Source organism: Danio rerio, chromosome 4, assembly GCF_052040795.2.
Source record: "Danio rerio strain M-AB ecotype USA chromosome 4, GRCz13ab, whole genome shotgun sequence".
Taxonomy (NCBI): Eukaryota; Metazoa; Chordata; class Actinopteri; order Cypriniformes; family Danionidae; genus Danio; species Danio rerio.
In genome coordinates, this window is record NC_141024.2 from 28,685,001 (window position 1) to 28,701,004 (window position 16,004).

At 34.7% G+C, this 16,004-nt stretch overlaps 1 protein-coding gene across 2 annotated transcripts in view; it reads right to left on the bottom strand.

Moving 5' to 3' along the window:
* Positions 1–14,753, bottom strand: part of creld2 (CRELD disulfide isomerase 2) — an 18,322-nt gene extending 3,569 nt beyond the window's left edge. Inside the window, exons 1-9 of one of the 2 annotated variants that reach the window (XM_087246278.2) lie at positions 14,728–14,753; positions 14,413–14,466; positions 14,176–14,258; positions 13,913–14,023; positions 7,702–7,793; positions 7,043–7,219; positions 5,983–6,081; positions 3,866–3,949; positions 1–36 (exon numbers count right to left, since the gene is read on the bottom strand). The exon at positions 1–36 is cut by the window's left edge and continues 60 nt beyond it. In XM_087246278.2, the coding sequence (XP_087102404.1) occupies positions 1–36; positions 3,866–3,949; positions 5,983–6,081; positions 7,043–7,219; positions 7,702–7,793; positions 13,913–13,959 (535 nt within the window). In that variant the 5' untranslated portion in view covers positions 13,960–14,023; positions 14,176–14,258; positions 14,413–14,466; positions 14,728–14,753. 2 annotated transcript variants of the gene reach the window in all.
* Between the last annotated feature and the right edge of the window lie 1,251 nt (positions 14,754–16,004).

Consider the following 16,004-nt stretch of genomic DNA (forward strand, 5'->3'; position numbering starts at 1 on the left):
CATCTCCTTTGCATCCAGTGCATCTGATATCACATGCTTACATGGACAAACACAGACAAAAATATTAATTACATTTTTTTTTTACTTGATATCTCCTGAGACCTTTTTCCTAATCTTTCCGAATTATTACACTACATCCAATCTGCTTGCAGTAGAAAAAAAACACCTACTGTTTTCTCATTCTGTTTCTCTAAGTCACAATACTAGAAACAAACAAACAAAAGGAGCTATCAGTTCATGCAGAGTTTAATATGACTTGAACTGACCCTTTGCTAAGCTTCGTCGTCAGTTACAAGAGGTGTGAACCTCTATGCCATCGGTTCGGTTCAATTCAATATTTTACTTCACAGCACAACAATTCTTATATTAAAATGTATAAATATATATTTAAATATAAGTTGTAATACAATGTAGTCCTTTAATACAAGCAGTCAGATGTATGAACTGTATCTTTAAAAACTCAAGTACATGCACAGAAAAACATGAGCATTAATTGTAAATAAACAAATGCAAATATCGCTTTCTGATCGTTGTTGAGCGAGTTCTAAATTCCTATAATTGGTCAACAGAAAGGGCTGCGATTGGCTCTAACGCTCTGGCGCTATTCACCAATGAGTGACACTGATAAATGGCAGTGGCTATCACAGCTGATACATGATAGAGGCGGAGAAGAAAACTTGCTCTCCAGACACGTGCAAGTTTTCTTCTCTGCGTCTATCATGGATGACAAACACCTCACTCAAAAGGTCATTTGTTTTATTGCAATTTCATGCAAAGTTGATATAATACATTAGTGTTGGGGTACATAAACTTGGACTCCAGTCCAATTTTGATTGGACTTGGACTTGTCACAAACTCGGGTGAACTTGTACTTGATTTGGACATTTTGGAAAATATCACGAGTACAGACAAGTCCACATCATCCACAACAAAAATAAAGAGATTAAAAATAAATAAATAACAGCATGAAATTAAACCAACAATTTATTGAACTTTCTGGCTGCCAGCATTGTTTTCACCATACCGCACCAGCAGGCAGCAGTAGCATGTCTTCCTTAAACTTTTAACCAGAAATAGCCATATGATACAATGCGTGGCCAAGTCTAGGACAATGTCTTCAAAATCCACTATAATTTGTTTTGGTTATGAAAATCATAGACAATTTATTTGCAAATTACTTCTACCAAATAAAACAACTTCTACTGACATGTTGAAAGAAAACAGTTAAGAGCTTATTTTCTTGAATTTTGTATTTATATCGTAGGGACCATGTTCATACATAGTGTGGATATTGTGTTGCTAGTTACATTGGTGTCAATATATCCGCAAATATCTACCAGATTCAAACTTTTGAGCTTTGGCTCTGAGCCAAAGAAAGATATGGTTAGTGCTTGTTTTAGGCCAGGGCTTCTCAAATCCAGATCCAGATTGCGAGGGTATTCAATCCGGATCAGACTCTATTTTGTATTGCAAGATCCTGCATAAAGGATTCAAAGTTTGGAATTTCTTTATTTATAAATGCATAAACATTTCAAATAAACTGTTTAGTTGTTTGCATTTTTGTTAAAAAAAAATATGGGCTGAAACAAAATCGAGGGGAAATATTCAAAGTTTTCCTGTATGACTGTTGTCATGCCATCTAGTAATCATGTCGTGATCGAGCAGGCTAATCGCGCACCTGCTTTAACGCACCACAGAAAAGCAATTATTTAAATGGATGAAGATGTCGGTCTTATGGAAAAGAAAACTTTTCCATACAGTTCAAAGTTGAATGGGCAGATAAGTACGCGTTTATTTTGCCACAAGCCAGCACAAAGCCATTCTGCTTGATTTGTAATGAGGCAGTTGGAGTTGTAAGTGTGTGGAAATATGAAACGCCACTATAAAACAAAACATGGATATTTTAAAATGGCAGTATCCATAAAATACAGATTAAGGACCGCAAAACTACAACACCTAAAGTTTTCATTACACACCTTTTGTAATTTTCACTTTTTTTTTGGCCACTTCTGAATGGCTGCATTTAACTTTTTGTTATGTTTTGTCAGGTGCATAACATTTATATCATTTGCTAATTAATAACCACCAGAAGCTATTTCGATCCATCGGAGGTCGCATTTCGGTTGCGTACACACACTTTGAGAGCCTTTCTGACTGAATGAATAATTTTTTTTTTTACTTTAACTTACTTTAGCATTTTATACCAGATAAACAAGAATATGCACTTAGCATATTTCTTAAATATCTGCAAAAAACATTATTTATATTTATGCTTTAGAAGAGTCAAAAACTTACATATGGCACCGGTAAATGACAAAATCCTAAACTAATCCCAGTGTGAATAAGTGTTTGACCCCTAGGAGTGGCTGGCCTATTAAAATTACCAGTTTCCAAAACGAAAACCACTGCTTAGCAAAAAGGAACTTAAAGGCTTTTCTCAGTTTTGTCAGAAGACATCTTGATGATCCCCAAGATTTTTGGGAAAACACCCTGTGGACTTATGAAATAAAACTTTTTTTTACAAGGCGTGTGTCCCATTATGTGTTGCGGAAAAAAACGGCACATTTCAAAAAAAGAAAATCATACCAACAGCAAAATGTAGTGATGGTAGTGTGATGGTCTAAATACTGAATATATTGTGACAAGCAACTGACACTCGAAGGTAATGGCAGATAAGACTCTGATTGGTTTAACACAGGGGTGTCAAACTCAATTGCTGGAGGGTCGAAGCCCTGCACAGTTTAGTTCCAACCTTGCTCCAATACACTTACCTGTAGGTTTCAAACAAGCCTGAAGGACTCAATTAGTTTGATCAGGTGTGTTTAATTAGGGTTGGAACTAAACTGTGCAGAGCTGTGGCCCTTTTGGAACTGAGTTTAACACCTGTGGTTTAACGCATGTTATGCTCAAAACACACCAATAACTCTCATTAAGAAAATAAGAACAACCCTTTAAGGCCATGCTGGTGCACAGACCAATTTCTTTCTGTCCTTTAAATAGCAAAAATGGATTCAAATCAAACACAGCCCTAGTGCTTTTGATCCATTTGCTTTAGACTTTCTACTTAGGTCATTAAAATAGTTGTGTAGTGACATATTGAACTATCCACATTTATTGCAAGAGAAATGTAATCACTGCGACTGGAACTATTGTTACAAGAATACATGAATGGTTAAAAACTAAAAAGGAAGGCACTAAAGGAACTTTTTGATAACCAGCCACGGTGGCTATTAAATTTTCTGTATTACAAGCCACTCACCTTTTTCACTAGCCACAATTTTGTTGTTGGAAAAATGTATTTTATATGGCATGCTAAAATTACTTAATATCAATTTTGCCTTTCATGCCTCCTCATTTATTTAACTTTTTTGAGTGTTGTGTACACAGCAAAATCCTATGAGTAAAATTTACTCAGTTCATAGAGTATTTGATCCCTCTTTAAAAGGCAAAGTAATAAGTAAAGCTGCTATTAGTTCTCATTTCACATGAAGTTCCTATTTCACATTTTTTATAACAACAGTAAAATGTGGTGTGATAGTCTATGGCCGTTTTGCTGCTCCAAGTCCTGGAAGACACAGGGCTATGTAGTTCTGTAATTGGTTTTCCTTAAAATAAATATAAAACTAATATTTACCTTTCTTTGGTGATCTGATAAACATGAAAAATAATTAAAAAATCAGGGCAAACTTTTCACACCACTGTATATAAATTTAAAAAAGAATAATATATTCTTTATTTTTATACATTACTGTATATAACCTTACTCTTACACTAAGTATATAAATTTTACTCAGTAATTTTTTAGGCGCACAATAATAAGGACACAAAACCACAAAATGAAAACTCCACATGATACACAACAAACCTTTACAGGAGAAAGAGCCATCTGTGTTCAGGCAGTACTGGTCATCACTGCATGGTGCTGGATCTTTGATGCATTCATTGATGTCTGCAATGGAGAAACATTAGAAAACGAGGACCAGAAAGATTAAAACAACTTGTATGGAAATTATACAACAATATTAAATATCTAAAATATACACATTTTGAATATACCGAGTTTACAAGCAATTTGGTAACACACTCTGAAATTAATGGCCCATTAATAAATGTTAGTTACTGTATTTAATAACTTGAACAAACCATGAACAATACATTACAGAATTTATTTGAACTAGGGATGCTCATTTCGGTTAATTTTACTAACCGACAACCGCCGCTCATTAATCGGTTATTAACGGTTAACTGGTCAGATTACTATTAATTTTATATTAAACAAATTGACTTGTCTATTTTGTGTCTGACACATTAAATATTGCATTTTAAAATACTGATTTAATTTTATATGCTAGCATATTAATAATAGAACATAACAATAGAGCATTTTCACGCACCTGCAGAGTTTAGCACAGAAGAGCAGAATAATCTAAATAAAATGAATAAAAAAAATAGGACTGCCCTAAATTCTTTTTAAATTATACTGACTGATTCTTTTTAATAACCGGCAAAGGCTGCTTTTTTTCTTCCGTCAAATAAAAATAGCTGACTTCCTCAAATTGCTTGCTCCACGGAAAATATGCCTTTATTTAATGCCCCGCTATTATTATTATAATTACACAACCTTTTTACATTTTTAATAGAAATCATTATTTTAAACATTATGTCTTGCTATGGTTTCCTCTCTCTCCAAAAGTGTTGTTGTTTAAATATGATATTGAATTAATGTGCATACATGCTTTATAAACTGTAAAATAAAAGGTAAAGCCTATTTGTTGCATTTATTACGCAGATCAAGGTCAACATCAGCACTGGTTTGGTATCAACATGTCTGTATCAGACAGCAATATTCTTCTTTCATTTTGCTTCTTTGGCAAATGTGTCTGTAGGCACGGGTTATACGTTATCGTCCCGCAAGTTAAGTATGTCTTGCAGTTGAAGAAGGGGCCCGAAAAAAAGGCGCATCTCACTGCCTTTATGTTGACAGGGAAAAAAGAAGAGAAGAAGCGCGGTCCTCTTATGAAACGACTGAATCAGCTGGGTATCGATTGTGCAAAAGTGTTGCTGTCTGTGTTGTTACAATTGTAATATTTAATAATATTGTGATATTCAGGATTTGTACATTCATCCAGCTCTGGATAACTTAAAACAGCGATTAGACCTTCAGAGCGGCGTTAATGCGTCCTGAAGTAAAGCGAAACGGCTATAAACTCCAGCAAGAGTGATTATATGCAGAGCCATATACCTTTATCTATAAATATAGTATAACTATAGAAACTGTGTTCATCTTAACTGAAAGCTTCATTGTGTTTGCTGGCCTCACGCATCGCGCACCTGTCAGTCAGTCAGCACGTAACCCCAAAGTGTTAAACAGATAGCGCACTGCACCATACGGTTAAAGAAAAGTTTGCGCTGTTATAATTCACTTACCTTTTAATACGTTTTGGTGCGATTATAATCCGCTATTAAAAACAACAACAATGACTGAATGTTTTGAAAGGGTAATGTAGCCGTGAAGGTATGCATTTTAGTCCCCGCCATGGAAGAATGAATGTAGCTGAAACCATGCTCTTCAAAAGTTCTCTGTAGTTGTCTTGACAACACAAACTGCTGCTCTGAGATGAGCCGCGTGCAAAAGATGCCCCTCTTAATGCAAAGGCGCATTCAATCGGCCCCATATGCAGCCAAACTAAAAATATATAAAATAATATTTTTAATCGTTTAACTGATAGCATTAACCGGTTACAAACGCACCCTTTCGGTTAATGGTTAATCGATTATTTTGAGCATCCCTAATTTGGACAATTATTTTAAAAGTGATACCAATTATTTTTTTAAAATTCTAACACCTTGTTGATTATACAGTACAAAGGAGAAAAGAAAGACTAGCTCAAGTTGACAAAAAAGAAACAGTAATTCAAATAACTTTTTGATGCAGATACTGAATATTAACACATCTTAAACCTATAGGCGCTTCTCTCTTACCAATGCAAGATCCTTCTTGGTCTTTAACCCAACCATTCCTACATTCTTTACAATGCTGATTGGTTCCTCCACTGCACCCAACACAAGACTCATGACACTCTTCAAAGTAAAAAGAAAAAAAGTTAACACTTATACACACACACACACACACACATATACATACAAGCACATACTATTTTTCAAGTTTGTTGCACTGTAAAGTTTCAGATCATCAAACTAATTTACTAGCTAATTAAATAGCCCTTTGTGACACACACACACACACACACACACACACACACACACACACACACACACACACACACACACACACAAAAAGTTGAAGTCAGAATTATTAGCCCTCCTGAATTATTAGCCCCAATTTCTGTTTAACGGAGAGAATATTTTTAACACATTTATAAACATAATAGTTTTAATAACTTATTTCTAATAGCTGATTTATTTTATCTTTGCCATGATGACAGTAAAGAATATTTGACTAGATATTTTTCAAGACATTTTTATACAGCTTAAAGTGACATTTAAAGACTTAACTATATATACTAAATATAGCCTATATAAAGGGGCTAATAATTTTGACCTTAAAATGGTTTATAAAAAAATTAAAAACTGCTATTATTCTAGACGAAATAAAACAAATAAGACTTTCTCCATGGGAAAAAAATATTATTAGACATACTGTGAACATTTCCGCGCACACGCACGCGCACACGCGCACACGCACACACGCACACGCACACACACACACACACACACACACACACACACACACACAAAATAAATATGTCACTTCTCTTGTTTTGACTTGGTACGCATATGTATTCAAAAAAAGTCTTAAATAAAAGTAAACATTCATAGAAAAATTTTTAAATAAAAGCTGCCTAAATCACCCATTAACTTTTACTCTCTTGGTATATATATTTTAAAATAATGTCTATCACTAAAATCTATGTCCTTTGTTTTTTCAGTTTTTTTTTATCATATTGCCTTGAGAATAACTTTTCTAAATACTGTATATACCATTTACAGTCTATCTGTGTGTGACAGTATTTTTGAATACCTTTGCACAAGGAGAATGTGTCATTCCTCAGTGAATTAAAATATCCATCACTGCAGTCCAGACAAAACTCCCCATCATATCCTTCATCACAACTGCATTTCCCATTTCCAGCCCTTGTACCATCTCCATCGCATTTACCATTCCCGTGGCATGGTCTGTCAGCTCCTCCAATGCAAGCTTAAAATAATAAGAGTGGATTAATAATCATAAAATGTGAGTAGTTTGCAAGAATAAAGTACCTAAACGAAAATGTTACTCCCCATAAAAATTGAATGCAAGTAATACCAAAGCACTATTCCTTATATAACAGATTTATACACTACATTTGACAGTGATGATGCAAAAAAAAAATGCAATAGCCGACTTTAGTACAAGGATATGGTTTTATCAATGCATTTGCTAACCCAGTTTTCACTGGTAAGCTTCACTGGCTTAACTGTTTTAGAATCAATGGAAGTTGGCCTGATTACGTTTATAACGACTTACAGGGAACATGTTTATGTTCCCTCTGGAAACTCAAAGAAGGGACATATTTTTCAACATGTCAACTATATACAAGGTCCCATTTACTTAAATTAAAATGCTTACCCATTACATTGGATTAGTATGTTTCTAAAATTCTGTTTGCGACCAAACATTCTAAGGGTTAATTTACTCACTATTGCAGTCAGGACCAAATGAGCCTTTAGGGCAGCACACTTTGATGGTCTCTATACAAAACCACTTAAAAAGATCTGGGTGTTTGGTTTTCCTGCAAAACAATAAAGAAGAATATCATAATTTAATTCATTAACTACATTAATTATATGCTTAAAATAATAAGACAGAAGTCCAAAGTATACATCCATTCTCAGCGTGCCATATTGTATCGCACTGTGTGAGTTTAGAAAAAGGTCAATATGTTTAACTTCTCCTGTCATGCAGGCATTATTAAATGCAATTGCAAAGAGATGGTAACTAATGTTTTTTAAAATTGATTTGCTAATGTTGTTTTGTTTAACTATTTTTTTATGTGGAGCAAAGCTTTAAAGATTCTCATCAAGTGCAGTCAGCGTAGGTCTTATTTTGCATCATGAGTATGTTTTTTTTCCTTAAAAAAAACTAACTAATAAAAAAAAGTCTTGATTCCTTAAGCATCCAGAATTATGCACTTTATCACTTGACCTCCCAAAAAACATGAATGTGTTCTTATATAAAGCAGCAGAAATAAAAGTGCCTCAAAATACACAATAAAACTTTCAAACATATCTACAATAATAGGGAATATGGTTACTTACTAAGTGATTAAAGGACTGCACTACTAAACAAAGAAAAGCTAAATCTTGATGGAATAAACAATGTGAGGAAAGCTCAGTTATATGGCAGCAGAAGTGGAAACTTTATGCCTTTGCAACAGAAAAGTCTGAACAAGTTTGACCCACGCAAGTGCGAGGCAGGCAATTCTGTACAATTACATAACCGGCTTAAAGATACGTCCTAATTTTATCAATATGGCCAATGATACAGTGCATCTGGAAAGTTTTCATAGCGCTTCACTTTTTCCAAATTTTTTATGTCACAGCCTAACTTCAAAATGTATTATATTCATTTATTTGCTCAAAATTCTGCACACAATACCCCAAAACAGCCTTTGCCATGAAGCTCTAAATTAAGCTCAGGTACATTGTTTTCACTGATCATTCTTGAGATGTTTCATCAGCTTAATTGGAGTTCACCTGTGGCAAATTCAGTTGATTCGACATGTTTGAAAAAGCATACATATGTCTATATAAGGTCCCAGGGTTGACAGTACATGTCAAATCACACACTAAGCATAAAGACAAAGGAATTCTCTGTAGACCTCCAAGACAGGATAGTCTCAAGGCACAAGGTTAAGAAAGAATATAGACAAATTTATTGCAGCTGTAATGAGCACAGTGCTAATCCAATGGGCACAGTGGCCTCCATCATCTGCAAGTAGAAGATGTTTCACCATCAGGACCCTTCCTAGAGCTGGCCGGCCATTTAAGCTAAGTGATCGGAGCAGAAGGGCCTTAATCAGGGATGTGATCAATAGCCCGAGTTCACTCTGTCTGAGCTCCATATATATATATATATATATATATATATATAAATCATATATATGATTTTGTTATGATTGCGCGTCTTGATTTCTGCATTTTGAACAGTGGGTTGGCATTATGGGCATGGCACTTGAATGGTTTAGGTTGTATCTGGATGGCCTTAGTTGTGGTGACTATGTCCTCCTCTGCCCCACTCTATTGTGGAATACAGCAGCGCTCAGTTTTATGCCCTCTTTTCTCTTTGTTCCCCCGTGGGTCAATAGTTGTGAAGAATGGCTAATTATTTAGTTCTTAAGCAGACGGTAGCCAAATTATTCAGTTAATTAGAAAGGGTAATATCGTCAAACAACAAATTGATAGTCTTAATGGTATAATGCCCTGGGTGTTTCTTATTTTTTAAGTTTTGATGAAAAAACAAAAAAAAAACCTTAATGAAGTGATGGTTTTTGGCAACACCACTGGGACTATGCTGGTTGAATTGGGCACCTTAGCTCAGCACATCAATCCAACTATGACTTAGGGATATAAAAACTAGCGTGACCTTAAGCTCGATAGGCAGAACAAGGCAATTATTAAACTGACTTTTTTTCAACTGAGGCAGATGGCCTAAAAAATCTGAGGCAGTAATGCATGCCTTTGTTATCTCCCAACTAGATCATTTTATTCACTGTATGTGAGGTTGATGGGTCTTCTGCTGCTTGTCTGCAGATGGTGCAAAATGATGCTGCTCATCTTTCAACTGGTACACAAAAATATGAACACATCTGGACCCACAAGCTCTGATTACTTTACTTTCACCTGAAAGCATCCCCACCTTTAGCACTCACTTATGGGACATTTATTTATGGGGAGCCTTGTTTCAGCACATAGACATACATTCTAACATGCCAGAGGCACTTTGGCAAGTAATTAAAGGAAGGAACAATTTTTAAATTTTACATTTCAATGATAAAAAAAAAAATCCATATGCTTAATGAATCGTGGAGGTCGGACCAAATATTCAGTTCAATATTATATAGACTAATGCGGCATCCCTAGTTCACAAATCATGAGAAAAAAAAAAAAAAGAATTCACAATAATTCTCACCATTATAAGAAAATCAGTATTACAAGAAAAAAAAAAATCACTATTATATGAAAACTTCTCATTTTTATAACATGTTAAGTCATTATTAAAATAATGTTTTTGGTAATAGTAATGATGCAAGTCTTTGAGATGTTAAGCCATAATTATGGAAAAAAAAAAAAATTATGTCCAAACTATTTAAAATAAAAAAAGCTTGTTGTATAGCACTACCTGAAAAAGAAAAAAAAAAAACTTTATTGAACTAACAAGCACTTGCATCTTAATGACTTAATGAATTGCTATAGGTTTTATTTTTAGGTCTGGCATTTTAAAATATCTGTTTATTTAGGTTGTGAATATTTCAACTAAAAATATTTCACACACATTTGTATATATAAATTTAACTTCATATTCCAGAATTTGCTTGCAAAATATACTTATAATATTCCTTTTAAAAATACAATGCGTAATATTCAATATGCAATTTTCTGTTCATATTATTTAGTTCAAAATTCACTTGCATAAAGCCAGTGGTTCAAATTTAGCTGTTAAAATTTGAAATGACATCTAAAAACTGCAAGAAAATAAGAGTGCAGATTAATAATCTCCTGGTGTTTTACTAGAAGGTCGAGATAGACCAATTAAAATGTTTTAAACCTGTAAATATACAGATGTAGCATTTGCTTCTAATATCATTGTCTTAGACATTGTAAACCTCAGCTAAACCTCACTCCTCAGATCTTAAGAGGTTATCCAGCAACAGACGTTATTCTGTTTGCTTTAGCCTCTTCGTTAGAGCATTTGTCTCCCATGCTAATAACAGCGGTTCAGGCCCTGCTTAAAGTGGCAGGGTGGGTGTCGGACCAGTGGGGTTACATGTAGGCCTTTTTAAAAATATGATGACCTTCCATAAACGTAGCCATTTGTCATTATTATTATATTTTATTATTATAAGAACTGACTCCTGTAAGGAATATAAACTATATTAAAAAGAGAAACAGGGACAATATTATAATAAAAAAATAGATAAATAAACAATACCAGACGAGAACAGGAAAGGCAGGAAGCAGGAAAATATAACAAGTATGTCACAACGAAACAGTTTAAAACTGTTAGATCTGGCAGAATGTAGAAGATATACATTTCGTGGGGTAATTTTCGTGGGGTAATTTAAAAAAAAAAAAAAAACCCTGGCAAGTCAAGGCATTAGAATGCAAGCCCTTGTTAATTCATTATTCTTATGATAATGAAAAGTATTTTTCATTATCATAAGATGTTTAGTCATTAGCTGCGTCCCAAATCGCATACTTATGCACTATTTTACGCCATTTTGTAGTGTAAGTAGTGTGTTCACACTGAAAACCCTAAAAATAATAAGTGCACTTTAATTACCCGGATGATACACTCATTTAGCCGCTAAAATTAAGTGTGTAATGATGGGACACTTCACGCACTCAACGACCGCAGGTTTGCTTACGTAGCGGAAGGGGCGGAGCTATCGGACGCACTTCTGTTGTTTATTGACTTCTCTTCTGCTTTTAATACTATGAAGCCACATTTGTTGGTGGAGAAATTAATTTCTCTTTTTAACTTGGATCTTAATATTTGTGGATGGATTCTTGATTTTTTAGTTGGACGTCAGCAGTGTGTCAGAGTTACGGCGCTCTTTCTGACTTCCAGTTTTGTTCCACTGGGTCCCCTCAAGGTTGCTGCCTCTCACCTCTTTTGTTCATCATGTATAGCAATGATTGTCGTAGTATTCATGGGGATTGTCATATCATTAAATATGCAGATGATTCTGTGATTGTAAGTCTCCTCCACAATCAGGATTTGGGGCATGGTCCTGCTGTACAGGAGATTACTTCCTGGTGTGATAGATTTTCTCTCCAGTTGAATGCAAGTAAAACAAAAGATATGGTGATAGATAACAGGAAGGCTTCTCCAACCCCGAACATAACTAATATTAAAGGCTTGGACATTGAAATTGTTGACACGCATAAATATCTAGGGGTTGTTATTGATAATATGTTGACATTTCAATCTAACACCCAGGCTGTATATAAAAAAGTCCAACAAAGACTGTTTTTTCTGAGAAAACTTAGATCATTTCAGGTCTGTACCTCTATGATGACGCTGTTTTATAAACAATTTATCGAATCTGTTTTATCTTTTTGCATTGTAGCTTGGTTCGGAAATCTGAGTGTGTCAAGCAAGAACAGGTTGAGCAGCCTGGTGAAGGTGGCAGGCAAGATCATTGGTTTTAATCAGACTGGTCTATTGGTAATCTTATAAGACTATGTTCTAAGGAGAGCTCAGGGTATCCTATGCACCCCTGATCACCCACTGTACTCTGTATTTCTGCTGTTGCCATCAGGACGTCATTTTAGGGTTCCTATTTGCAGGACAAATAGAACCAGAAATTCTTTTATAATGGTGGCCATTAGGTCATTAAATGAGTTCAGGGGGGAGGGGGAAGTATCTATATACTGATGTATGGATGTTGTGTGGTAATGTTTTTTGGTGTGTACATGGAACTTCGCCTGTGTTGTGGTACCTTGTTGCAATTTTAGTTTCCCTAACGGGATAATAAAGCTGAGTCTGAGTCTGAATAACTTTAATTATTTTGGATGGTGAAAGCAAAATTCTCCTACGAGAGTGATTATAGCACCTCCCGATGGTGAATGCGGCAATACTCACGGCAGGTATTATTTGATAATTCGGTCGTTTATTTCACTGATTTGGCAACCGTCAAACGTCATCAGGGAAACAGTTTGAATTTCCGCTTAGAAAAAAACATTAGTGTGCCATTTGGGACAACACTACATACATACACTATCCAGTTGAGTGTGTAAGGGCATAAGTACATAGTGCATGAGTGCATAGTGTATAGTGTGCCATTTGGGACACAGCTAATATGATGAGCGATGAGAAAAATATCAATCCGTAAACATTTGTTGTACTTTGAATGAGGAAAATAAGCATGCGTTATGGATGGGACCAAAAAAGTATGCAAGTTTGCAGTATACAGCATACTTTGTAGAAATATGAATTCAACTGCACAACCTAAAAGAAATAATGCTAATCAACAAGATAAAATATGTCTCTCTATAAGAACAAAGTTTATTGACTTTATTTCATTTGGCATTTGAGGGAAAGGTGTCGTTATGGATATGAAATCTCTACGTTATGGATCTGACTGATGTGAAATTGCCACTTGTGTGACTTTTGTAAATCAAATGTAATTGTTTGAAAACACTGACAGAGACATTTTGGAGTACTTCTAAAGTAATGTAAAATACAAGCCTACACAAAAAACACAGAAACGGTTTCACTATTTTGGCGAAAAGCTAATTTTTTTCATGGCAAGGTTGACATTTGCATGGAATTGCTCGAGTTTCTCAATATTATGAGAAAGTTTCTCATTGTTATGAGAAGCTTTTAACAAAGACTAAGTTACTGCTTACATCTTGTAGCATGCTGAAAAACCTTGCTGCTTCAGGTCTGCCCCACAATATGTAAAACACAATACCCAGACGTTGTATCTGTTTTTGCAGAGCTTTAGACCTACACTAGACATGACAGCTGGAAATGCTAATGTTTTTGCTTCACATATACTGTAAGATTAGTTATACAAATTAATTCAAAACAAGTGTACGACACGTAACGGCACGCAGAAAAATGAAGTATACCTCAGCTTTCAGAATGAAGAATTTATGGTAGAAGTTCTCCTGAGTTTCTGACCTCTTGAACCACCATGCCTCTAAGTGTTCCTCATTTTCTTCCAACATATGGCTGCACTCAAAATTGCTGCTTTGACACAAGCCCTCCAGGATCTCCGTCAGCCTAATCTCACTGAAGAAACCACAAATAGGACTGCATTATTGTAAGAACTCAAAAAGTATGAGTGAAAAACTAATTAATTAGGTGCATTAACGTTAAATATATTAAAGTGCTACATTTAATACTTTTTTAATAAATTCAATTCATTTTAATTTTCTTCTCACCTCGTCTCATATTTAGATAGTTTACGTTCTTCCCACGCTGTGTTTCCACCCCCAAAATTTTGCTTTGCTGTTTTTTCCAAACCCTGGAGGAAAAAAAGGATATTTTTAACACTAAAGTAGTTGACGTGCCTTAGACGAGGAATCACATATCATTAACAATGAACGTGCTAAGTGTAACAACGTCCAGCTATTTAACATCAGACAGACAGACAGATAGATAGATAGATAGATAGATACCTTGTCAAAATCGTCTACTAGCTGTCGGCAAGTTGAGCATAATGCTGTAAAGTCCTTTGTATAAATAGATCCAAGTTGCAGAAGCAAAATTATACAAAATAAACGAAAAATACTACATGAGAGTAACATGTTGTCATCAAGTGTACTGTCTACAACAAATGTTGCCCAATAAGATATTAGTTTTTTTTCTGGGCTATCCTTAGCAAGTTAAAAATATATACATATTAATCAACATCTAACGTCTGAGATTACGACACGTTTATTATCAAGACATGTAGCACGTCACATTTACAAACTAGCATGCCGCCTTCTCACCGGTTAGATATTCGGATTTCCGCGTCAGCCCCTCTGTAACATTGTGTCTTTACGTAATTGGACGGTTCTCCTGGACATCAATGCATGAGCCAATGAACTGCCGCCACGCGCGGGAGGTCCAATAGTATCTTTAACAAAGATATTTAGAAGTGTATGCGATTATGCGTTCTTTTATATGCAAATCGATTTCATTGAATGATTATATATTGTTTAATCAATATGATTTTTGAACAAAATACTTAAGAATAAGAATTTTTAGTTTGTAATATATTTTTATGTGATGGGTAATTTTAAAGTCCTTGTGAGCATGAAGATTCTGAGACTCCAAAAGTACATAGGATATTATTACATAACCTGATAGCCTATAGTAAGATATGTCAATTAAACGTGTAAGACAAACGAGTGGTCTTAAGCCACACATGCATGTCTGTCTGATTGTCTTCTTTGCAATAGCCACCAAAATTCACATTACCTCAGAGGATCATCACTATTAAAGTATTTAGCTTGGTAATGATAAGTCTTGATGCAAGATATGAACAGAATCCAGCAATAGATTAAGTATTTTATATTATGGGTACTGGATATAACATTTACCCAATCATTATTCATCATGAGCAACGTTGCTGTACAAATGTACATGAGTGGTGGAATCAGGAGTCAAGAAACTGATAAAAATGGACAACCACAGACAGTGGAATATATTATATTGTGACATTATGAAAGAAAAGTGAATAACATTATTAGTTTTATTATTAATTTATTGAATATTGAGAAACACATATAAACATATAAACATATAAACACAATGCTCGAGCTCAATATAATTGTAAACAATTGATGTGATAAACACAATTTAGGGTAAAAATGTATTTTGTCTTGTAAATTGTATTATTATTATTATCATTATTATTATTATTATTATTATTATTATTATTATTTACCCCTTTCTTTCGTTTGTTTTAATTCATTGTAAAATAGAATCCAGTAAGTATCACGCTCTCCAGTAGGTGGCGGAAATGGATCTTTTAAGTCGGTTTGCCAACCGCCAGTAAACAAAAAAAAAAGAATGAATAGCTTATGTATTCATTAGCATGTTTTAAAGACCACGATATTAATGAATAGAATTCAAGACTTTGCTGTATTTGATACGTGTTCATCTCCCTTTATTGCATATCATTCATAGTTTCTACTTTCCAACCATTATGCACTCCACACTCCTATCCAGTAGGGGGTGGGAATGCACCCTTAAAGTTGATCTGCCAACCACCGTTTACTTT